Raw genomic sequence first — 23,791 nt, 5'->3', positions numbered from 1 at the left:
TGAGATGGCCTCCTAAGAGCCTGAGAAAGTTCTGGGGAGCTCCATCTTGTAGCATCAACTCTGGAGGCCTGCATAAATCCAGTTGAGTCATTTCACTCTCCCCCCCCCCCCCCAATCCTTCTGCCAAGGAGAAACACACAAGGAGTCTTCCTTGCCCTGAGCTGTTGTGCAGCCCTGCTGTGAGCTGTTAGAGCAATGCCCTCTCTTCTTGCTGAGCTGGGAGAAGACTTCATCATTTCAGGGAGGATGAAGGGTTTGTCCATCTGCACATTCAAACTCCCAGGAAACCTGTGACCAACAGAAAATGTTAATTAAGCCTTTCCTTTATTCCCTTTACCTTCTTCTCTGGGAAAGTTTGAAAGCAAGAGGCTAACAGAGACCCAGTTTTGAAGTCACCAAAGACCACCACCAATTTCCTCCAGGACCCACTGTCCTTGTTGCTCCAGGTGCACCCCAAAAGGCAGTCTTTCTCCCCAGAAAGATCAGTCAGCCTGGGCTGAAGTGACCCGTAACTGAAGCAGAACAATGAACTTCAAGCAGTAACTAGCTGCAAGTGGCTCTGTGTGTGGCTGCCTTGGAGGGGAGGGTTTGTTCCTGGAAGGAGTGAAGAAGCCCTAAATAATGTTGTCATTGATTGAGCTGCTTTGCCCCTGTGGCTTACACTTAGTGATAAGCACTTAAGGCTTTTTCTCCTGGGCTGGCAGGGCTGGAAGTACCCTTGAGGAAGTGACCTTGAAGCCATTAGGCTGTGGTGTTTGTGTTTTGACAGTGGCCTTGATTATCCCACAGGGATAATGGAGGGAGAGTTGAGGAGAGCCAGTGGTGATCCATCACCTCCCCCCCTCTCCCTCTCTGCCAGCTCCAGTTGTGAGTCTGAGCAGGCTGGCAGAGTCTTCCTGCAGAGAGAACTTGGCTGCCTCTGGCGTGCAGTTGCAGCATGTTGTGAGGACAGAAAAGCCCTGAGAACATCATTTCATGGAAACATTTTGCAAGGGGACTGTTTTCCCTCCCCACCCCATCCCCCCCTCTTCCTGTCTGGTTTATCTGCAGTTTTAAGTGGGTGTAATTAAAGGGCAGGCTTGTGAGAGTCCTTGCAGCCCGGAGGGTTCATCTCTGCTCTCCTGCTTTGGGCAAGGACTTGGCTAATCCCAGCATGACTCATTGCTAGCAGGGACTGTTGAAAATGAAGGGAAGCTGATGCTGAGATAAGGATTGCTGTCCCCCTGTTGTTTGCTGAGGTTATCTCCTTTCTCCCTTCTGACTGCAGAGCAATCAGCGAGTGGACCTGTACAAGTGGAAGGAAGGCAACGGGGAGGTGTGCACGGCCCTGCAAGGACACACACGTGTCATCAGGTGAGGAGCAAGAGGGCTGGAAGGCACAGAGTCTTAGGTTGGAAGGGACCATTAAAGGTCAACCAGTCCAACCCCACCCCCTGCACTCAACAAGGAATACATAGAACAAACCAGGTTGGAAAAGACCTTCAAGATCATCCAGTCCAACCCATCAACCAATCCAACACCATCTAAACAACTCAACCATGGCACCAAGCACCCCATCAAGTCTCCTCCTGAACACCTCCAGAGATGGGGACTCCACCACCTCCCCAGGCAGCCCGTTCCAATGGGCAATCACTCTGTATAGAACTTCTTCCTAACCTCCAGCCTAAACCTCCCCTGGTGCAGCTTCAGACTGTGTCCTCTTGTTCTGGTGCTGGCTGCCTGGGAGAAGAGACCAACCTCTGCCTGGCTACAACCTCCCTTCAGGGAGTTGTACAGGGCAATGAGGTCACCCCTGAGTCTCCTCTTCTCCAGGCTAAGCAACCCCAGCTCCCTCAGCCTCTCCTCACAGGGCTGTGTTCCAAACCCCTCACCAACTTCATTGCCCTTCTCTGGACACCTTCCAGCAAGTCAACCTCCTTCCTAAACAGAGGGGCCCAGAATTGGACACAGGACTCAAGGTGTGGCCTAACCAGTGCAGTATACAGGGCACAATGACCTCCCTGCTCCTGCTGGCCACACTCTTCCTGATGCAGGCCAGGATGCCCTTGGCCCTTCTGGCTGCCTGGGCACACTGCAGGCTCCTGTTCAGCCTACCATCAACCAGCACCCCCAGGTCTCTCTCTGCCTGGCTGCTCTCAGCCACTCTGCCCCCAGCCTGTAGCTCTGCCTGGGGTTGCTGTGGCCAATGTGCAGCCCCTGGCACTTGGATGTGTTCAATCTCCTGCCCTTGGCCTCTGCCCATCTGCCCAGCCTGGCAAGGTCCCTCTGCAGAGCCTCTCTACCCTCCAGCAGATCAACTCCTGTCCCCAGCTTGCTGTCAGCTGCAAATTTACTGCTGATGGACTCCGTCCCCTCCTCCAGATCATCAATGAAGATGTTAAAGAGCACAGGGCCCAGCACTGCTCCCTGGGGCACACCACTGGTGCCTGGCTGCCAGCTAGGACAACTAGAGCAGGTTGCTCACAGCCCCAAACAACCTGACCTGCGACAGGGCAGCTCCTGCCGCTCCAGGCAGCCTGGGCCAGGGTCTTGCCACCCTCTGTGTCAAACATTTCTTCCTTTTCTCCAGTCTGAATCTCCCTCTTTTACTTTAAACCATCACCTCTTGTCCTGTCACGGCAGGCTCTGCTCAAAAGACTGTCCCCAGCTTTCTTGTCAGCCCCTTTAAGTCCTGCAAGACCACCAGAAGGTCTCCCTGGAGCCTTCTCTTCTCCGTACTGAACAACCCCAACTCTCTCAGCCTGGCCTCATAGGAGAGGTGCTCCATCCCTTGGATCACCTTTGTGGCTTACTCTGGTCCCTCTCCAGCAGTCCATGTTTCTCCTGTGCTGAGGCCTCCAGAGCTGGCTCCAGCACTGTGGACAAGGGGTCTCAGCAGGAGTGCACCAGAGGGACAGAATCCCCTCCCTGCCCCTGCTCCCCGCACTGCTGGGGATCAACACAGCTGGCTCTGGGCTGGCAGCACTCAGTGCTGGCTCATCTCCAGCTTTTCACCCTCCAGCACCCCCAAGTCCTTCTCCACAGGGCTGCTTTCCAGCCTGGGTCGATAGCAGGAGCTGCCCTGACCCAGGTGCAGGACCTTGCACATGGCCTTGCTGAACCTCCTGAGGTTCTAGGGACAGGAGGTTCCAGGATGGGTGGCTTCATAGAAGGTGAATGTTGCAGTGCTGGCCCCTCTTGGGCCCTGCCTTAGCCTGGTTTTACTCACTTTTCTGGCCTCTACTAGAGACAGATGTCCCATGGGAAGCAACTCACCTTCTCATGGCTCCCCTCAGTGTATCTACTAAGCCTTTGATGGTTCAGGTGTCACTGGCATGGGCTGCTGTCCTTGTGAGAAACAGCAGCCATCACCTGGCAAACAGCAGCAGGCTTGTTAAATGGCATCCCAGCTGTGTTTCTGTGTGATGGCAGCTGAATTAAAGCAGGTCATCCCCAAGTTCCAAGCTCCCAGCCTGTTCTGGTGGGGCAGGGGAGCTCTCTGCCTCTGCTTTGAGGGTTGCATTTTAGGGATGGGCTGGAAATGCAGGTGAAGAACTCTTTCCAGCCCAGCACCTCGCTGTGGGAATTAATGGCAGCCCTTAACAATACTCCCTGGAGGCTGTTTGTGTCCTGGGTGCCCCTCTCTGGGGAGCCCAAGAGGAAGGCACAGGGGTTGGTGCCATCCTGGGTGCCCCTGGGGAGCCCAAGAGGAAGGCACAGGAGTTGGTGCCATCCTGGGTGCCCCTGGGGAGCCCAAGAGGAAGGCACAGGGGTTAGTGCCATCCTGGGTGCCCCTCCCTGGGGAGCCCAAGAGGAAGGCACAGGGGTTGGTTCCATCCTGGGTGCCCCTGGGGAGCCCAAGAGGAAGGCACAGGGGTTGGTGCCATCCTGGGTGCCCCTGGGGAGCCCAAGAGGAAGGCACAGGGGTTGGTGCCATCCTGGATGCCTCTCCCTTGGGAGCCCAAGAGGAAGGCACAGGGGTTGGTGCCATCCTGGATGCCCCTCCCTGGGGAGCCCAAGATGAAGGCACAGGGGTTGGTGCCATCCTGGGTGCCCCTCCCTGGGGAGCCCAAGAGGAAGGCACAGGGGTTGGTGCCATCCTGGGCGCCCCTTCCTGGGGAGCCCAAGAGGAAGGCACAGGGGTTGGTGCCATCCTGGGTGCCCCTTCCTGGGGAGCCCAAGAGGAAGGCACAGGGGTTGGTGCCATCCTGGGTGCCCCTCCCTGGGGAGCCCAAGAGGAAGGCACAGGGGTTAGTGCCATCCTGGGTGCCCCTCCCTGGGGAGCCCAAGATGAAGGCACAGGGGTTAGTGCCATCCTGGGTGCCCCTCCCTGGGGAGCCCAAGAGGAAGGCACAGGGGTTGGTGCCATCCTGGGTGCCCCTGGGGAGCCCAAGAGGAAGGCACAGGGGTTGGTGCCAAGAGTGTGGGGTAGCTGAGGACTCACTGAGACAGTGTCCCTTTGCCTGTGGTGGAAGGAGCACACAGACAGCAGCTGTAAAGTTCAGGGCTGGGAACATGCTTCCCTGGAATTTACTTAGAGGCATTTCATTGCCTCTTGGAATTTACTTAGCGGGGGAAAAAAATGATGAAGATCTTGCTTTGTACTTGGGGAGCTGCAGGAGGTGGTGTGGAGTGGCCCTGAACTCATCAGAGAGGTTGGCCTGGGAGGCTGTGGGAAGTCGGCGCAAGCCAGGTGTGCTCTTGTTCTTGCTCACCTCCTGTGCTGTTGCCTTTGCAGTGACTTGGACTGGGCTGTGTTTGAGCCAGACCTGCTGGTCACCAGCTCTGTGGACACCTACATCTACATCTGGGACATCAAGTAAGGCTCAGTCATGTTTCAGCGCTGCAGGGGAATTGCTGGGCTCCTTTCCAGGTTCAGCAGCACAGCAGGCATGGGTGGTGGGGGCTCTGCTTGCAGGGCTGCCTTCTGCTTCCCGGGATGGGATGGGATGGGATGGGATGGGATGGGATGGAATGGGATGGAATAGAATAGAATAGAATAGAATAGAATAGAATAGAATAGAATAGAATAGAATAGAATAGACCAGACCAGGTTGGAAAAGACCTTCAAGATCATCGTGTCCAACCCATCAACCAGTCCAACCCACCTAATCAACTCAACCATGGCACCAAGCAACCCATCAAGTCTCCTCCTGAACACCTCCAGTGATGGTGACTCTACCACCTCCCTGGGCAGCACATCCCAAGGGCCAATCACTCTCTCTGTGTAGAACTTCTTCCTAACCTCCAGCCTAAACCTCCCCTGGTGCAGCTTGAGACTGTGTCCTCTTGTTCTGGTGCTGCTTGCCTGGGAGAAGAGACCAACCTCTGCCTGTCTACAACCTCCCTGCAGGGAGTTGGAGAGAGCAATGAGGTCTCCCCTGAGCCTCCTCTTCTGCAGGCTAAGCAACCCCAGCTCCCTCAGCCTCTCCTCACAGGGCTGTGCCCCAGACCCCTCCCCAGCTTTGTTGCCCTTCTCTGGACACCTTCCAGCAAGTCAACCTCCTTCCTAAACTGAGGGGCCCAGAACTGGACACAGGACTCAAGGTGTGGCCTAACCAGTGCAGTGTACAGGGGCACAATGACCTCCCTGCTCCTGCTGGCCACACTCTTCCTGATGCAGGCCAGGATGCCCTTGGCCTTCTTGGCTGCCCAGGCACACTGCTGGCTCCTGTTCAGCTTACCATCAACCAGCACCCCCAGGTCCCTCTCTGCCTGGCTGCTCTCAGCCACTCTGCCCCCAGCCTGTAGCTCTGCCTGGGCTTGCTGTGGCCAATGTGCAGCCCCTGGCACTTGGATGTGTTCAATCTCCTGCCCTTGGCCTCTGCCCATCTGCCCAGCCTGGCAAGGTCTCCCTGCAGAGCCTCTCTACCCTCTCACAGCTCAACTCCTGCCCCCAGCTTGCTGTCAGCTGCAAATTTACTGCTGATGGACTCAATGCCCTCCTCCAGATCATCAATGAAGATGTTAAAGGGCACAGGGCCCAGCACTGCTCCCTGGGGCACACCACTGGTGCCTGGCTGCCAGCTGGCTGTGGCACCATTCACCACCACTCTCTGGGCTCAGCCTCCAGCCACTTCCTCACCCAGCTCAGAGTGCTGCTGTCCCAGCCATGGGCTGACAGCTTGGCCAGGAGCTTGCTGTGGGGGATGGTGGCAAAGGCCTTGCTGCAGTCCAGGCAGACCACATCCACAGCCTGCCCCACAGCCACCAGGCAGTCCCCTGGGCATGGAAGGAGCTCAGGTTGCTCAGGCAGGACCTGCCTTTCCTGAATCCATGCTGGCTGGGCCTGAGCCCTTGGCCATCCTGGAAGTGCTGTGTGATTGCACTCAAGATGATCTGTTCCATAACCTTGCCTGGCACTGAGGTCAGGCTGCCAGGCCTGGAATTCCCTGGCTTATCCAACCAGCCCTGCTTGTGGATGGGCACCACGTTGGCCAGCTCCCAGTCTTAATCTCAAAGAGGGCTCCTGTTGCCCTCTTTTCAAGCCACTTGGGAGTCAAGGAAGGACAACAGAGAGTTGCAGTTGAGCCATGGTCGTGCTCCTGGCTGCCAAAAGTGGAATCACAGAATCCTTTTGGTTGGCAGAGCCCTTTAAGGGTCATCAAGTAGAGCACTAGCCAGGTCACCACTAAACCCTGTCCCTCAGCACCACATCTCCATGGCTTTTCAAGCCCTTCAGGGATGGGGCTTCAAACCCAGCCCTGGGCAGCCTGTCCCAGGCCTTGACAGCTTTTTCAGGGAAGAAAATTTTCCTTTTGTCCATTCTAAACCTATCTTGCTGCAACTTGAGGCCCTTTCATCTTGTCCTGTTTCTTGTTCCTTGGGAGAGGAGACCAAACCCCACCTCATTCCCTCTTCCTTTCAGGGAGCTGTAGAGAGCAAGACCTCAGCCAGCCAGAGGTCTCTCCTCCTCCAGACTAAACAACCCCAGGTCCCTCAGGTGCTGCTCACCAGCCCTGTTCTCCAGACCCTTCACCAGCTGCTTTGCCCTTCTCTGGACATGCTCCAGCCCCTCAATGTCCTTCTTGTATTGAGGGCCCCAAAATTGAAGCCAGGATTTGAGGTGTGGCCTCACCAGCGGCCAGTCCAGGGGGACAATCACTTCCATGGTGCTGCTGGCCACACTGTTGCTGAGCCAAGCCAACCTTTTCCTGCTTGTGCCTTCCCGTGGTCCCTGGTGCTTCTGCAGGGTCACAGATCTCCCCACAGCCCATGTGTCCCACCTGAAAAGCAAGGAGCTGGCACTGGGACTGCTGGGTTCTCTTCCTGGCTATGCAGCAGCTCTTTCTGACCCCTGGCAAGTCACTTTGTTCCTCTCTGCCTCCTTTGCTCAGTTAGAATAGGAGGATAGCAACACAGCCCTACTGCACCAGGCTGCCCTCAGGCTTGTTGAGCTCCTCGGAAGCTCTTTAGATCCTTCCTTAAACGGTGCTTGAGGGTGACAATGTATTACTAATGTGTAATCAAAGGCCAGGGACTGCTGCTTGTCTTTTCCTGCGATGCTATCTCAGTGCCAAGTGAAAACCAGAGCTCCCTGAAGGTTGTTATCATGAGCCCTGCTTTAACTCTGCTGTGCCCTGCATAATTTTCTCTGCCTGTATTCCCTTGTCCCAGAAATCCTTGCTCAGGCAGCCTCTGAACAGCCTCCACCTCCCTCCTGTGCTGGTAAGGCCTGTGAGCTTGCTGGGGCAGCATGGTCAGGGGGCTGCTGGCCTCCAGCAGACAATCATCCTGCTGAAGCAGCTGTCTGATGACACCTGTGGGAGGCAGCCCTGCAGTGAGGGCACCTGGAAGTGCCCCACTTTATTCACAGTATCACTAAGGTTGGAAGAGGCCTCAAAGATCATCCAGTCCAAGCTGGCACCACAGACCTCATGACCAGACCATGGCACCAAGTGCCACATCCAATCCCCTCTTGAACACCTCCAGGGATGGGGACTCCACCACCTCCCTGGGCAGCACATCCCAGTGATGAATGACTGTCTCAGTGAAGAACTTCCTCCTAACCTCCAGCCTAAACCTCCCCTGGCACAGCTTGAGACTGTGTCCTCTTGTTCTGGTGCTGCTTGCCTGGGAGAAGAGACCAACCCCCACCTGGCTCCAACCTCCCTTCAGGTAGTTGTAGAGGGCAATGAGGTCACCCCTGAGCCTCCTCTTCTCCAGGCTAAGCAACCCCAGCTCCCTCAGCCTCTCTTCACAGGGCTGTGCTCAAGGCCTCTCACCAGCCTTGTTGCCCTTCTCTGGACACCTTCAAGTCTCTCAATGTCCTTCTTAAACTGAGGAGCCCAGAGCTGGACAGAGGACTCAAGGTGTGGCCTAACCAGTGCTGAGCACAGGGCACAATGACCTCCCTGCTCCTGCTGGCCACACTGTTCCTGCTGCAGGCCAGGATGCCCTTGGCCCTCCTGGCTGCCTGGGCACACTGCTGGCTCATGTTCAGCCTACCATCGACCAGCACCCCCAGGTCCCTCTCTGCCTGGCTGCTCTCAGCCACTCTGCCCCCAGCCTGTAGCACTGCCTGGGGTTGCTGTGGCCAAAGTGCAGCCCCTGGCACTTGGATGTGTTCAATCTCCTGCCCTTGGCCTCTGCCCATCTGCCCAGCCTGGCAAGGTCCCTCTGCAGAGCCTCTCTACCCTCCAGCAGATCAACTCCTGCCTTTCAGTCCTCCTAGGAAAGGCAGTTCTGTTGCCTCCTGCAGCAAGACTTTGTGAGCCCAGTTTCCTCACCTGCTCTGGGTTGGAAGGGACCTTAGCAGGTATCCAGCTTGGCTTGGAATGCTTCCAGGCTTGGAGCCTCCACAGGCAACCTATTCCAGTGCCTCACCACCCTCATGGGCAAGAATCTCTTCCTAATGTTTAGACCAATTAGTCTTCCAGTTTGAAGAAGCCTTTCACTCCAGGTCACTGTCATCCTGCCACTCCATGCCTTTGTCAAATTCCCCTCTCCCTCTCTCCTGTAGCCCCTTTCAAATACCTGAAGGCTGCTCTAAGGTCTCCCTGGAGCCTTCTCCTCTTTGGGCTCAGCAACCCCAGCTCTCTCAGCCTGGCTTCACAGCAGGCAGCTTCCAGCCCTCCCATCATTGCTGTGGCCTCCTTTGGCCCCATTTCAACAGGTCTGTGTCTCTGTGTGCTGAGGATTCCAGAGCTGGCCCCCACATGGCAGGTGGGATCTCAAGCAGAGCAGGGGGGGCAGAATCCCCTCCCTCCCTGCCCCTGCTGCCCTCGCTGCTGGGGATCAGCCCAGGCCACGGGCTGGGAGTGCACACTGGTGGCTTGCCACATGCCACACTTTGCACATTTCTCCTCCTTCCAGTCCTCTCCAAGTCCATCCTGTGTCCTGACCTTGTGCTGGCAAGGCAGGGGGGCTGCTGTCCTCCAGCTGCTCACCTCTTGCTTTCTTGCATTTCCCGTGGTGCGTTCTGGTAAGCAGCAGGCACACGAGCTGCCAAGAGGCAGCCAGCAAATGGATCCTGGCAATAGGAAGGAGCAATCTGGGGGGGCTGGGCCTGCTGGGCTGGGCTGTGCTGGGCTGTGGGTGCTCACATGAGCCATGTTGTGTTTCAGAGACACCAGGAAGCCTACAGTCTCCCTCTCAGCAGTAGGTAAGTATGGCATGCGTGTGGCAGAGGCTTGTGTCATGCCTCCACTGAGTGTTAGGTGCCCCTGCTGGTAGTCCTCCCTCCCTTCATGCTTTGAGACTTGACAGAACACAGGAGTGCCACCCCCTGTGATTGCCCCATGCAGGAGCAGCCTGAGAGCTTCCACTTCCTGGCTTCTTTTACAGGGCAGAATTCAAGGGGCATGTGGAGCCCTGGGAGGCTCCCAGCCGTGGAGGCCAGTGGGGGTCCTGAAATTGGTGGACAGCCTGTGGTGTTTGTGCCTTCTGGACATAAGCTCCTTCCCTGCTGCTGCCCTGTGTTGCCTGCCTGTGATTTGTCCCTGTCCCTTTGTGTCTGCTTTAAATCAACCAAAAGAAACCACATCAGCCCCCGAGCAGTGGTGTTAGACACTGCTGAGTGCCAGCCTGCCCCCTGAGGGGCTGGGGACACCAACTGGCCCTTCCCAGGGCACCTACAGCAGTGACACCAAGGTGCTGTGCTTGCTCTGGAAAGGTGCTAGCCACAGCTGGTGGCAGTGTGAGTGGCCTGTAAAGCCACCAGCTGGCAGGTGCTGCACGGCAGTCCAAAATGGCCTTTGCCTCAGCTACTGGCCCCAGTAACTCAGCAATCCTCATGGCATAGATCTCTTATGTTCTGCTGCTTCAGTCTCCTTAGGCCACACATCTGCAGTAGCTCCCTTTCTCCCCCCCTAGTCAGCAAACCTCTCATCTCTGTGCTGCAAAACCCTTCCTGAGCCAGCGAGGAGCAGCCCTGGGCTCTGCTGCCAGCGGGGAGGGTTCATGGGTCAGCAGAGCCAGCGCAGCGCTGAGCTCCCCAGGAAGCTTCCTGCCTCCCCTGCCTAGCTCTGTATAGCACTGGTCTAGACATTTGGGTACCCTTCAGGGAGTGAATCAGCTCAATTAACTGGCAGCCTATTTGCAGGGTGGTGGTTTTTTTTTTCCCCCCCTGGATGAGCTTTTTGCCAGGTTGTCAGGATGAATCTGCTCACTGTGCAGCAGGAGGTGGGTAGTGGAGGTGAGGAGCAGCAGCAGGCTGAGATCTGGTCAGCTTTCTCCTGGGCTTTCACCTTCCTGATGAGTTTAAAATGTTTTGAGAGCAGTGGCAGGGGAAGGCTGAGCAGAACATGCATTCCTCTGGCAGTATTTGACCAATCCACATCATCTGAAGCTGCTTAGGGGATGTAACCAACCAACTTCTGCTTTCAGACCTTTGACTGAGACCCTCCTGGTATCATTTTAATCATTATCTAGGCCATCATCCAGTGTCTTTACAGTGCCCTTGATGTCTTTTGACTTCTGTGGTGTATTTTGACCACTGGGCCTTCTGATCCACCTTCTGGCCACCTGTTTTCAGCTGACCAGACACAAGGTCCACCTGCACTTCAACCTTCTCCTACACTTGTACTTGAGTAAGAGATCCTTGTACAGCATCAGCCACTTAGAGAGGGTGTTAAGGAGACAAATGTAGCCATCCATGAGCACCTGGAAGCAGCTTGCACAGAGCCAGGTGGGAGTCCGTAGAAGTGTTTTAGCTGGTAAAGCCCTCTGAGGTCATCCATAGTTTCATAGTTTCATTCAGGGTGGGAAGGGACCACAAGGATCATCTAGTTCCAACCCCCCTGCCATGGGCAGGGACACCCCACACTACATCAGGCTGCCCAGAGCCTCAGCCAGCCTGGCCTTAAACACCTCCAGGGACAGGGCCCCAACCACCTCCCTGGACAACCCATTCCAGGCCTTCACCACTCTCATGGGGAAGAACTTCCTCCTCACCTCCAGCCTCAATCTCCCCACCCCCAGCTTCATTCCATTCCCCCCAGTCCTATCACTGCCTGAGATCCTGAGCAGTCCCTCCCCAGCCTCCTTGGAGCCCCCTTCAGATACTGGAAGGCCACAATGAGGTCACCTGGGAGCCTTCTCTTCTCCAGACTGAACAGCCCCAACTCCTTCAGTCTGTCCTCACAGGAGAGGTGCTCCAGCCCTCTGCTCATCCTTGTGGCCCTTCTCTGGACACGTTCCAGCACCTCCAGATCCCTCTTGCAATAGAGGCTCCAGAATTGGACACAGTACTCCAGGTGGGGTCTCACCAGGGCTGAGTAGAGAGGGAGGATCACCTCCCTTGCCCTGCTGGCCACACTTCTCCTGCTGCAGCCCAGGCTCTGGTTGGCTTTCTGGGCTGCAAGTGCACACTGTGAGCTCCTGGTGAGCTTCTCCTCCCCCAGCACCCCCAAGGCTCTCTCCTCAGGGCTGCTTGCCAGCCAGTCCCTGCCCAGCCTGCATTTGTGCCTGGGATTGCCTCCACCCAGCTGCAGGACCCTGCCCTTGGTCTTATTGAACTTCATGAGGTTGGCTTGTGCCCACCTCTCCAGCCTGCCCAGCTCCCTCTGGATGGATCCCTTCCCTCCAGCCTGTCTGCTGCACCACACAGCTTGGTGTCATCAGCAAACCTGCTGAGGGTGCACTCAGTGCCACTGTCCATGGCACCCACAGAGATGTTGAATAAGACAGGTCCCAGGACTGATCCCTGAGGGACTCTGCTTGTCCCTGGCCTCCCCTGGGCCATGGAGCCATGGACAGCCACTCTCTGGGTGCAGCCATCAAGCCAGTTCCTTATCCATCTAGTGGTCACCCATCACACCCATGTGTCACCAGCCTGGAGAGCAGGCTGTGGTGCAGGACAGTGCTGAAGGCTTTGCTCAGCTCCAGGTAAATGACATCAGTTGCTCTCCCCTCAGCTATTAATTTTGTCACCTGCTCATAGAAGGCCACCAGGTTGGTCAGGCAGGATTTGCCCTTGGCAAAGCCATGCTGACTGCTCCAAATCACCTCTTCACTATTCTTTTGAGCGAGTAGTGCCTCCAGGAGGATCTGCTCCATGATCTTTCCAGGCACAGAGGTGAGACTGCCTGGCCTGGAGTTCCCTGGTTATCCAGTCCAACCATCAACCCAACATCACCATCAAACCATGGCCCAAAGTGCCATGGCCACAAGTTTCTTGACCATCTCCAGGGGTTGTGACTCCACCACCTCCCCTGGGCCACCTATTTCCTGTTTCCAGTCTGGGAGGAGATGATGAACCTGCAGCTCTTGCCTGGAGGAAGCTGCTGCACCTGAGCTGACAGGCATGAGGATTTGAATTGAGTCCAACAAATGGTGCTGAGGATCTCTCAAGCATGTCAGTGGAACACTTCTTGCCTGTGAGGTTTTCAGGACACAAACACCTTGCTGAGGAATCAGGAGTTGATGATGTTTGTCAAATCATAGAATCATAGACTGGTCTGGCTTGGGAGGGACCTCCAAAGCTCCTCCAGTCCAACCCCCTTGCACTCAGCAGGGACATCCCCAACTAGATCAGGTTGCCCAGGGCCTTGTTGAACCTCACCTTGAATATTTCCAGGGCTGGGGCCTCAACCACCTCCCTGGGCAACCTGATCCAGTGTTCCACCACCCTCAGAGTAAAGAACTTGCTCCTCTCAATCTGCTCTGCTCTAGTCTGAAGCCATTGCCCCTGGCCCTGGCCATGCAGGCCTTTGGGAACAGTCTTTTTGCATCCTTCTTGTAGCCCCCTTCAGGTGCTAGAAGGTTGTTTATTAGGTCTCCCCAGAGCCTTCTCTTCTCCAGGCTGACCACTCCCAGCTCCAACCCCCTGAGCATTTTTGTGGCCTTCCTCTGGACCCTCTCCATCGGGTCCAGGTCCTTCCTATATTGAGGGCTCCAGAGCTGGATGCAGCACTCTGGGTGAGGTCTCACCAGAGCAAAGTGGCAGAATCCCCTCTCTGGATCTGCTGGCAAATCAGGGACTGGTTTGGGTGGGAAAGGGCTTGCAGAGGTCACCTAGTCCAACCCCTCTGCAGTGAGCAGGGCCATCCTGCCACCCTTCACGCTGGCTCCTAGGCTTTCCTTCCTCGGAGCTGCCTTTTCCTGTGCTAAGCAGAGCAGCTCTAAGCACAGGTCCCAAGGATCTGCTGTGCCACTTACCTGATGTCTAACTGCTTGTGTGGACCTGCTCTGTTTGTCCTGCAGCTGGAGCCTCCCAGGTCAAATGGAACAAGAAAAATGCCAACTGTTTAGCCACGAGCCACGACGGGGACGTCCGAATCTGGGACAAAAGGGTGAGCTGAGAGGGGTCTGAGCAGCTTGTGGGCATTCCCTCCTACCCAGGGCAGGCAGGCAGACAGCCCTCTGCTCACAGAGAAGTACTGAGAGGGGGGGAAAATACATCCACTGCTTGACCTCAAATCTCGCTTGGGAGATGATATAAACTAGAGAGAATTGGGAGTCCACAAGAGTGAAGAGAGAAGGTAGATGGCCTCCTTCTCCTGCTTGCAATCTCATGGCACTTCACTCTTCCACTAAATGAGAAGGGTGGTTCAGGGCTGGAATTTGGCAGACCTTCAGGGGACCTGCAGCTCCTTTTGCTGAGCTGTTTGCCTTTTCCCAGCAGCAGGGCATTCTGCCTCTGCTGCCCTCGTGAAGTGTTTCCAGGAGGGCATTCTGCCTCTCCTGCCCTTGCTGAAGTGCCTTCAGGAGGGCATTCTGCCTCTGCTGCCCTCACAGAAGTGCCTCCAGGAGGGCATTCTCCCTCTGCTGCCCTCCCTGAAGTGTCTCCAGGAGGGCATTCTCCCTCTGCTGCCCCCCCTGAAGTGCCTCCAAGAGGGCATTCTGCCTCTGCTGCCCTCACTGAAGTGTCTCCAGGAGGGCATTCTGCCTCTGCTGCCCTCACTGAAGTGTCTCCAGGAGGGCATTCTGCCTCTGCTGCCCTCACTGAAGTGTCTCCAGGAGGGCATTCTGCCTTTGCTGCCCTTGCTGCAGTGTCTCCAGGAGGGCATTCTCCCTCTGCTGCCCTTGAAGTGCCGCCAGGAGGGCATTCTGCCTCTGCTGCCCTCACTGAAGTGTCTTCAGGAGGGCATTCTCCCTCTGCTGCCCTTGAAGTGCCTCCAGGAGGGCATTCTGCCTCTGCTGCCCTCACTGAAGTGCCTCCAGGAGGGCATTCTCCCCCTCTTGCCCTTGCTGAAGTGTCTTCTTTGATGCTAAAGACCTAAACCAAGTATCAGAAGTCCTGTTCTGAGAAGGAAAATGTCTCTCCTTGCAGAAACCCAGCACTGCAGTGGAGTACTTGGCAGCTCACCTCTCCAAAATCCATGGTCTGGATTGGCATCCAGACAATGAGTACACGCTGGCCACTTCCAGCCAGGACAACTCTGTCAGGGTGAGTGTTGCTTCTGGGACTCCTGCTTGGGAGAGGTCAGGATGGTGGAGCAGATCCCCTTCTATCACTGCTGAAGATTTGAGGAGTGCTTGCCATTGGCAGGTGCTGGATCCTTGGGTTTGTTGTGTGTGTTTGAGCCAGGGGCGTGCAGGAGCGGCAGAGAAGTCATCATGGGGTGGGCAGACATCTGTTTGCCACCTCTCTGTGGTGGTTTGGGCAGCACTGAAGCTGAAAACAGCCACTCCTGCCTGCTGCTTGCCAGAGGGCAGCTGGCCACAGGTGCCAGAAGACCCTACTCCCCAAAAGGCAGCACTGCCAGCCTCAGGCTGATTACAACAACTCTGGGTGGGGGGGAGACACGCTTGAGCTTCTGGAGCTCCCAGCGTCATGTCAAATCAGGTTATCAATAAGAGGCTGCCTTCAAGAACTGCCAGGCAGGGCCTTTTCCTTGGGGAGATGGGGTGGGGGGGGGGGAAGCAGCCTGCTTTGTATGTCAGCCAAATGGAGCTCATTCCCACTGAGCTGAGCTCTGAGGCAAGAGCAGTGGATGCCTGTTCCAGCAAAGCAAAAGGTTAGATCCTTCGTTCCCAAATGAGCAGCGGCCGCGGGGTGGGCCTGCCTCCAGCCTGGGCTGGCACGTTGGCTGGCAGCCTACAGGGATACCTTGGAGCTCTGAAAGCTCAAGCAGGCTGCCTTGTCTCCCTGCTCAAGCCATGATCACTGTGAATCTCCCTCCCCCCCCCCGCCCCAAGCCACTCATTGTTGGGGAGGTGCTGCCAGATGCTGCTAGTTTGCCGTTCCTCCTTTGGGGCCATCCCTGCCGCTAACGAATGGGATTGCTAATCGTGCTGTGGGCACCCTGGCATGCCTTTGGCTCTGGTTTTTTTAACCTCTGCAAGCCATGGGGCAAACTGATGTCATTTATCTGGAGCTGAGCAAAGCCTTCGACACTGTCCCGCACCACATCCTGCTCTCCAGGCTGGTGACACATGGGTGTGATGGGTGACCACTGGATGGATACAGAACTGGCTTGATGGCTGCACCCAGAGAGTGGCTGTCCATGGCTCCATGGCCCAGGGGAGGCCAGGGACAAGCAGAGTCCCTCAGGGATCAGTCCTGGGACCTGTCTTATTCAACATCTCTGTGGGTGCCATGGACAGTGGCACTGAGTGCACCCTCAGCAGGTTTGCTGATGACACCAAGCTGTGTGGTGCAGCAGACAGGCTGGAGGGAAGGGAGGCTATCCAGGGGAACCTTGACAGGCTGGAGAGGTGGGCACAAGCCAACCTCATGAAGTTCAATAAGAGCAAGGGCAGGGTCCTGCATCTGGGTCGAGGCAATCCCAGGCACAAATGCAGGCTGGGCAGTGACTGGCTGGAAAGCAGCCCTGAGGAGAGAGCCTTGGGGGTGCTGGTGGACAAAAAGCTCACCAGGAGCTCTCAGTGTGCACTTGCAGCCCGCAAAGCCAATCAGCTCCTGGGCTGCAGCAGAAGTGTGGCCAGCAGGTCAAGGGAGGTGATTCTCCCCCTCTACTCAGCCCTGGTGAGACACCAGCTGGAGTCCTGCCTCCAGTTCTGGAGCCCCTATTGCAAGAGGGATGTGGAGGTGCTGGAAGGTGTCCAGAGCAGGGCCAGGAGGATGAGCAGAGGGCTGGAGCACCTCTCCTGTGAGGCCAGACTGAAGGAGTTGGGGCTGTTCAGTCTGGAGAAGAGAAGGCTCCCAGGTGACCTCATTGTGGCCTTCCAGTATCTGCAGGGGGCTACAGGAAGGCTGGGGAGGGACTGCTCAGGATCTCAGGTAGTGATAGGACTAGGGGGAATGGAATGAAGCTGGAGGTGGGGAGATTGAGGCTAGATGTGAGGAGGAGGTTCTTCACCAAGAGAGTGGTGAGACCCTGGAATGGGTTGTCCAGGGAGGTGGTTGGGGCCCTGTCCCTGGAGGTGTTTAAGGCCAGGCTGGCTGAGGCTCTGGGCAGCCTGATGTAGTGTGGGGTGTCCCTGCCCATGGCAGGGGGGTTGGAACTAGGTGATCCTTGTGGTCCCTTCCAACCCTGAATGAAACTATGAAACTATGAAACTGCAGCCTGGGAAGCACAGCCAGCTGACTCCTCCTGCCTTTACCTTGTCTTCCTGCTTGTTGTTTCTTTATTCAAGTTCTGGGATTACCGTCAGCCTCGGAAATACCTCAACATCCTTCCCTGCCAGGTGCCTGTCTGGAAGGCAAGATACACGGTGAGTGAGGGGCTCCCACCAGCCCTGCTGGCCAAAGGAGGTGTCCACAAGAAAGAAGGGCTGAAGGGCTTCTCACCTGTTCTACTGCAGGACATCATTAAGTGGATGTTTACCATCAGTTATGAACTTGACATTGAAAATCTGGCCTGGGGCTGGAAAGGCCCCAGGGGAACCAAATGTGCAGTGGGGTGTCCTCAGGAGAAGGGAGGGCTGGCAGGGTGAGGAGGAGGAGAAGGGAGGGAAGGCTGGCAGTGTGAGGAGGAGGAGAAGGGAGGGCTGGCAGTGTGAGGAGAGGAGAAGGGAGGGAAGGCTTGCAGTGTGAGGAGAAGGAGAAGGGAGGTCTGGCAGTGTGAGGAGGAGGAGAAGGGAGGGCTGGCAGTGCGAGGAGAAGAGAAAGGAGGGCTGGCAGTGCGAGGAGGAGGAGAAGGGAGGGCTGGCAGTGCGAGGAGAAGAGAAGGGAGGGCTGGCAGTGCGAGGAGAAGAGAAGGGAGGGCTGGCAGTGCGAGGAGGGGGAGAAGGGAGGGCTGGCAGTGTGAGGAGGAGGAGAAGGGAGGGCTGGCAGTGTGAGAAGAGAAGGGAAGGCTGGCAGTGCGAGGAGAAGAGAAGGGAGGGCTGGCAGTGTGAGGAGGGGGAGAAGGGAGGGCTGGCAGTGTGAGGAGGGGGAGAAGGGAGGGCTGGCAGTGTGAGGAGGGGGAGAAGGGAGGGCTGGCAGTGTGAGGAGGGGGAGAAGGGAGGGCTGGCAGTGTGAGGAGGGGGAGAAGGGAGGGCTGGCAGTGTGAGGAGGAGGAGAAGGGAGGGCTGGCAGTGCGAGGAGAAGAGAAGGGAGGGCTGGCAGTGTGAGGAGAAGGAGAAGGGAGGTCTGGCAGTGCGAGGAGGAGGAGAAGGGAGGGCTGGCAGTGCGAGGAGAAGAGAAGGGAGGGCTGGCAGTGCGAGGAGAAGAGAAGGGAGGGCTGGCAGTGCGAGGAGAAGAGAAGGGAGGGCTGGCAGTGCGAGGAGGGGGAGAAGGGAGGGCTGGCAGTGTGAGGAGGAGGAGAAGGGAGGGCTGGCAGTGTGAGAAGAGAAGGGAAGGCTGGCAGTGCGAGGAGAAGAGAAGGGAGGGCTGGCAGTGTGAGGAGGGGGAGAAGGGAGGGCTGGCAGTGCGAGGAGAAGAGAAGGGAGGGCTGGCAGTGTGAGGAGAAGGAGAAGGGAGGTCTGGCAGTGCGAGGAGGAGGAGAAGGGAGGGCTGGCAGTGTGAGGAGGAGGAGAAGGGAGGGCTGGCAGTGCGAGGAGAAGAGAAGGGAGGGCTGGCAGTGTGAGGAGAAGGAGAAGGGAGGTCTGGCAGTGCGAGGAGGAGGAGAAGGGAGGGCTGGCAGTGTGAGGAGGAGGAGAAGGGAGGGCTGGCAGTGCGAGGAGAAGAGAAGGGAGGGCTGGCAGTGCGAGGAGAAGAGAAGGGAGGGCTGGCAGTGCGAGGAGGGGGAGAAGGGAGGGCTGGCAGTGTGAGGAGGAGGAGAAGGGAGGGCTGGCAGTGTGAGAAGAGAAGGGAAGGCTGGCAGTGCGAGGAGAAGAGAAGGGAGGGCTGGCAGTGTGAGGAGGGGGAGAAGGGAGGGCTGGCAGTGTGAGGAGGGGGAGAAGGGAGGGCTGGCAGTGTGAGGAGGGGGAGAAGGGAGGGCTGGCAGTGTGAGGAGGGGGAGAAGGGAGGGCTGGCAATGTGAGGAGAAGAGAAGGGAGGGCTGGCAGTGTGAGGAGGGGGAGAAGGGAGGGCTGGCAGTGTGAGGAGGAGGAGGAGAAGGGAGGGCTGGCAGTGTGAGGTGAGGAGAAGGGAGGGAAGGCTGGCAGTGTGAGGAGAAGGAGAAGGGAGGTCTGGCAGTGTGAGGAGGAGGAGAAGGGAGGGAAGGCTGGCAGTGTGAGGAGGAGGAGAAGGGAGGGCTGGCAGTGTGAGGAGAAGAGAAGGGAGGGCTGGCAGTGTGAGGAGGAGGAGAAGGGAGGAAAGGCTGGCAGTGTGAGGAGAAGGAGAAGGGAGTGCTGGCAGTGTGAGAAGAAGGAGAAGGGAGGGCTGGCAGTGTGAGGAGGACAAGGGAGGGCTGGCAGTGTGAGGAGGAGGACAAGGGAGGGCTGGCAGTGTGAGGAGAAGGAGAAGGGAGGGCTGGCAGTGTGAGGAGGAGAAGGGAGGGCTGGCAGTGTGAGGAGGAGGAGAAGGGAGGAAAGGCTGGCAGTGTGAGGAGAAGGAGAAGGGAGGGCTGGCAGTGTGAGGAGGAGGAGAAGGGAGGGCTGGCAGTGTGAGGAGGAGGAGAAGGGAGGGCTGGCAGTGTGAGGAGAAGAGAAGGGAGGGTTGGCAGTGTGAGGAGGAGAAAGAAGGGCTGGCAGTGTGAGGAGGAGGAGAAGGGAGGGCTGGCAGTGTGAGGAGGGGGAGAAGGGAGGGCTGGCAGTGTGAGGAGAAGAGAAGGGAGGGTTGGCAGTGTGAGGAGGAGGAGAAAGAAGGGCTGGCAGTGTGAGGAGGAGGAGAAGGGAGGGCTGGCAGTGTGAGGAGGGGGAGAAGGGAGGGCTGGCAGTGTGAGGAGGGGGAGAAGGGAGGGCTGGCAGTGTGAGGAGGGGGAGAAGGGAGGGCTGGCAGTGTGAGGAGGAGGAGAAGGGAGGGCTGGCAGTGTGAGGAGGGGGAGAAGGGAGGGCTGGCAGTGTGAGGAGAAGAGAAGGGAGGGCTGGCAGTGTGAGGAGAAGAGAAGGGAGGGCTGGCAGTGTGAGGAGGGGGAGAAGGGAGGGCTGGCAGTGTGAGGAGGGGGAGAAGGGAGGGCTGGCAGTGTGAGGAGAAGAGAAGGGAGGGCTGGCAGTGTGAGGAGAAGAGAAGGGAGGGCTGGCAGTGTGAGGAGGGGGAGAAGGGAGGGCTGGCAGTGTGAGGAGGAGGAGAAGGGAGGGCTGGCAGTGTGAGGAGGGGGAGAAGGGAGGGCTGGCAGTGTGAGGAGAAGAGAAGGGAGGGCTGGCAGTGTGAGGAGAAGAGAAGGGAGGGCTGGCAGTGTGAGGAGAAGAGAAGGGAGGGCTGGCAGTGTGAGGAGGGGGAGAAGGGAGGGCTGGCAGTGTGAGGAGGAGGAGAAGGGAGGGCTGGCAGTGTGAGGAGGAGGAGAAGGGAGGGCTGGCAGTGTGAGATCTAACGTGGAAATGTTAGAGTGGGTCCAGAGGAGGACCCAAAGATGATCAGAGGGCTGCAGCACCTTCCCTGTGGGGACAGGCTGGGGTGGTTCAGCCTGGAGAAGAGAAGGCTTCAGGGAGACCTTCAGGTAGCCTTCCAGTACCTGAAAGGGGCTACAGGAGAGCTGGGGAGGGACTTTTGACAGGGGCTTGTAGTGACAGGATGGGAGACAGTGGCTTCAAACTGGAAGAAGCTGGATTTAGAGTAGGCATTAGGAAGAAATTCTTCCCTGTGAGGCTGGTGAGGCCCTGGAACAGGTTGTCCAGAGAAGCTGTGGAGGTTCCAGGCCTTTACATGTTCAAAGCTAGGTTGGATGGGGCCTTGAGCAACATGGTCTAGTAGGAAGTGTCCCTGCCCTTGGCAGGGGGTTGGAACTAGTTGATCTTTATTGTCCCTTCCAACCCATGCCAGCCTTGGGCATCATCCTCCTGGCAGGTGGTTGACTCTGGGAGCAGGAGGCTCAGAAGGTGGCTGCTGCTCTCACTGTCCTGTTTTAGCTCTCAGTTCCAGTACTGGTGCCTGTTGCACAGAGCAATGCAGCAGCTGTTCCCTCTCTGAGTGCCTCCTTTACTCCCAAAGCTTCCAAGTGTGCCACAGTGGCCTCTTGCAGCATAATCAAACCCAAGAGCTGTTGCCTTTCAGAGAGCAAGCAGCCAGCCATGTGAAGCTAAGGCTCTTACCATCAGTCACATCCATTCTTGGCTCTCCAGACAGCTGAATGTGGCCTGAAACCAGCGCTGTGCCTTGACTCTTTGACCCCCTGTCCCATGATGGGAAGACTGGCTTCCAGTGTTCCTCTGAGCATTGTGACCCTGAGCAGCTGCTGGGCCTCAGTCCCCAGGCAGCAGTTCTCAACCTGTGATATAGGAAAAGCCAAGGGTGAAATCCCTGCAGCCTGAATGCTGAGAAGTGAGGAAGCAGCAGAGGGAAGCAGTGGAGACAAGAGCTCTGCATTGGCTGTCCCCAAGTCATGACATCTTTTCTGTTGGGAAGCACTGGTCCAGCTGCTTTGGTCCCCCCCTGCAGTTCCAGGCCTGCTTCTGTTTTGTGCTGAGCTCCTTTCAAAGCCCACACATTCCTGGTAGGACAAGGAAGGGATGAGGGCATGGTGAGAGCAGGCTGGGAGCAGAGCTCCCCAAGGCTAACTGGAAGGGTGTTTGTCTCTCTCAAGCCTTTCAGCAACGGGCTGGTGACAGTGATGGTCCCCCAGCTGCGTCGGGAGAACAGTCTCCTCCTCTGGAATGTCTTTGACTTGAACACCCCTGTCCACACTTTTGTGGGACATGATGATGTGGTGCTGGAGTTCCAGTGGAGGAAGCAGAAGGAAGGTGAGTCCAGGGCTGGATGTGTTCTTTCCCCTCCACTGTGGCCCTCAGCTAAGCAGACCTGTGGAAGCTTGGTCCCTGGCTCCACCGCTTGTGCTCTCCCCATTTGACCCTTGTCTTTCCTTGGAGGAGCTCCCACCCCCTTTCCAGCCCCTCCCCACCCCACAGGCTGCAGCTGCTTTATGCTTGCTTTATGGCACTGCCCACAGAAGTAGATGCCCCACAGATGAGGGGCGAGCAACTGATGTTGTCTACCTGGACCTGAGCAAAGCCTTTGACACTGTCCTGCACCACAGCCTGGTCTCCAGGCTGGTGACACATGGGTGTGATGGGTGACCACCAGATGGATACAGAACTGGCTTGATGGCTGCACCCAGAGAGTGGCTGTCCATGGCTCCATGGCCCAGGGGAGGCCAGGGACAAGCAGAGTCCCTCATGGATCAGTCCTGGGACCAGGCTTGTTCAACATCTCTGTGGGTGCCATGGACAGTGGCACTGAGTGCACCCTCAGCAGGGTTGCTGATGACACCAAGCTGTGTGGTGCAGCAGACAGGCTGGAGGGAAGGGATCCATCCAGAGGGAGCTGGGCAGGCTGGAGAGGTGGGCACAAGCCAACCTCAGGAGGTTCAACAAGAGCAAGGGCAGGGTCCTGCAGCTGGGTGGAGGCAACCCCAGGCACAAATGCAGGCTGGGCAGGGACTGGCTGGAAAGCAGCCCTGAGGAGAGAGTCTTGGGGGGTGCTGGGAGAGGAGAAGCTCACCAGGAGCTCTCAGTGTGCACTTGCAGCCCAGAAAGCCAACCAGAGCCTGGGCTGCAGCAGGAGAAGTGTGGCCAGCAGGGCAAGGGAGGTGATTCTCCCCCTCTGCTCAGCTCTGGGGAGACCCCAGCTGGAGTCCTGCCTCCAGTTCTGGAGCCCCTATTGCAAGAGGGATGTGGAGGTGCTGGAAGGTGTCCAGAGCAGGGCCAGGAGGATGAGCAGAGGGCTGGAGCACCTCTCCTGTGAGGCCAGACTGAAGGAGTTGGGGCTGTCCAGTCTACAGAAGAGAAGGCTCCCAGGTGACCTCATTGTGGCCTTCCAGTATCTGCAGGGGGCTACAGGAAGGCTGGGGAGGGACTGCTCAGGATCTCAGGGAGTGATAGGACTAGGGGGAATGGAATGAAGCTGGGGGTGGGGAGATTGAGGCTGGTTGTGAGGAGGAAGTTCTTCCCCATGAGAGTGGTGAAGGCCTGGACTGGGTTGTGCAGGGAGGTGGTTGGGGCCCCGTCCCTGGGGGTGTTTAAGGCCAGGCTGGATGAGGCTCAGGGCAGCCTGATGTAGTGTGGGGTGTCCCTGCCCATGGCAGGGGGGTTGGAACTAGATGATCCTTGTGGTCCCTTCCAACCCTGAATGATGCTATGATGATACTAAGTGGTTGCCCTGTTGTTGCCATGCTAACAAAGCCCAGTGGGTCAGTGGCCACTCTTCATTGCTCCCACGCTCCTGTGAGTCTCTTTTGAAATGGCTCTTTCAGAATGAATAGCACAAGGGATTAGAGGGGTGCAGAGCGCAGGTGCTCAGAGCTTTGGGCTGACCACTCAACCCCTCACATCACTGCCTGGAGCAGAAGCACCCAGCAGACCCCAGACCTAGGGGGCTCACCTCATCTGTCTGCTAGCACAGGCAGGGGTGGAAGAGCGTGGGATAAGAGAGGCTGCTCTTAGAGGTCAGGCCTGGCTACATGTTCCAGCCTAGGCAGCTAAATATAGGAAATTCCATCTCAGAGGTTGGGTAACCACACAGAGCACAGCTTTGCTTCCAGCCCCTCAGCTGCCAGCCACAGAACACACATGTCTGGCTTTGATGCCACTCTTGGTATGGCTTTGCAGTGCCATGTCAAAGTTCTGCTCCAGCCCTCTGCCACCAAGCCCTCTGCTGGGGCAACTCACTTAGGTGTGGTGGGTTGAAGTTTCCCCCCCAGCATGAACTCACCTCTACCTTGCTTTTGCTCTTTCAGAAAGAGGAGAGTGATGCAGAGCCAGGTGAGGATCTGGAGTTGCAGTCTGAGACAGCTTGTGAATGACCACTGAAGCAGCTGAAGACCACAGCTGTGTGGTCTTAGCTGAGTTAATGGCTGTGTATCTGAGGCTGGAAGTCATGCTCATCTCAAGCAGCAGCAATCAAGCACACAAGGTTACATGCAGCAAGTAGGAAACAGCCTCAAGTTGTGCCAGGGGAGGTTCAGGTTGGGTATTACACAGAGTCACAGAATGTCAGGGGCTGGAAGGG

General features: G+C 57.2%; 1 protein-coding gene across 2 annotated transcripts in view; it reads left to right on the top strand.

Moving 5' to 3' along the window:
• WDR59 (WD repeat domain 59) overlaps positions 1–23,791 on the top strand; it is a 77,745-nt gene that overhangs the window by 5,304 nt on the left and 48,650 nt on the right. For both annotated transcript variants that reach the window (XM_068166523.1, XM_068166522.1), the window contains exons 3-9: positions 1,268–1,353; positions 4,718–4,798; positions 9,546–9,583; positions 13,624–13,712; positions 14,693–14,809; positions 16,963–17,040; positions 21,372–21,528. In XM_068166523.1, coding sequence (XP_068022624.1) covers positions 1,268–1,353; positions 4,718–4,798; positions 9,546–9,583; positions 13,624–13,712; positions 14,693–14,809; positions 16,963–17,040; positions 21,372–21,528 — 646 coding nt within the window. The remainder of the gene's footprint in view (positions 1–1,267; positions 1,354–4,717; positions 4,799–9,545; positions 9,584–13,623; positions 13,713–14,692; positions 14,810–16,962; positions 17,041–21,371; positions 21,529–23,791) is intronic.

The sequence above is a fragment of the Melanerpes formicivorus genome, unplaced genomic scaffold (genome assembly GCF_026170545.1).
Source record: "Melanerpes formicivorus ecotype bairdi unplaced genomic scaffold, bMelFor1.0.p_v2 SCAF_102, whole genome shotgun sequence".
Classification (NCBI taxonomy): Eukaryota; Metazoa; Chordata; class Aves; order Piciformes; family Picidae; genus Melanerpes; species Melanerpes formicivorus.
The sequence above is the reverse complement of the archived record's forward strand: the minus strand, read 5'-3'. Positions and strand labels throughout refer to the sequence as shown.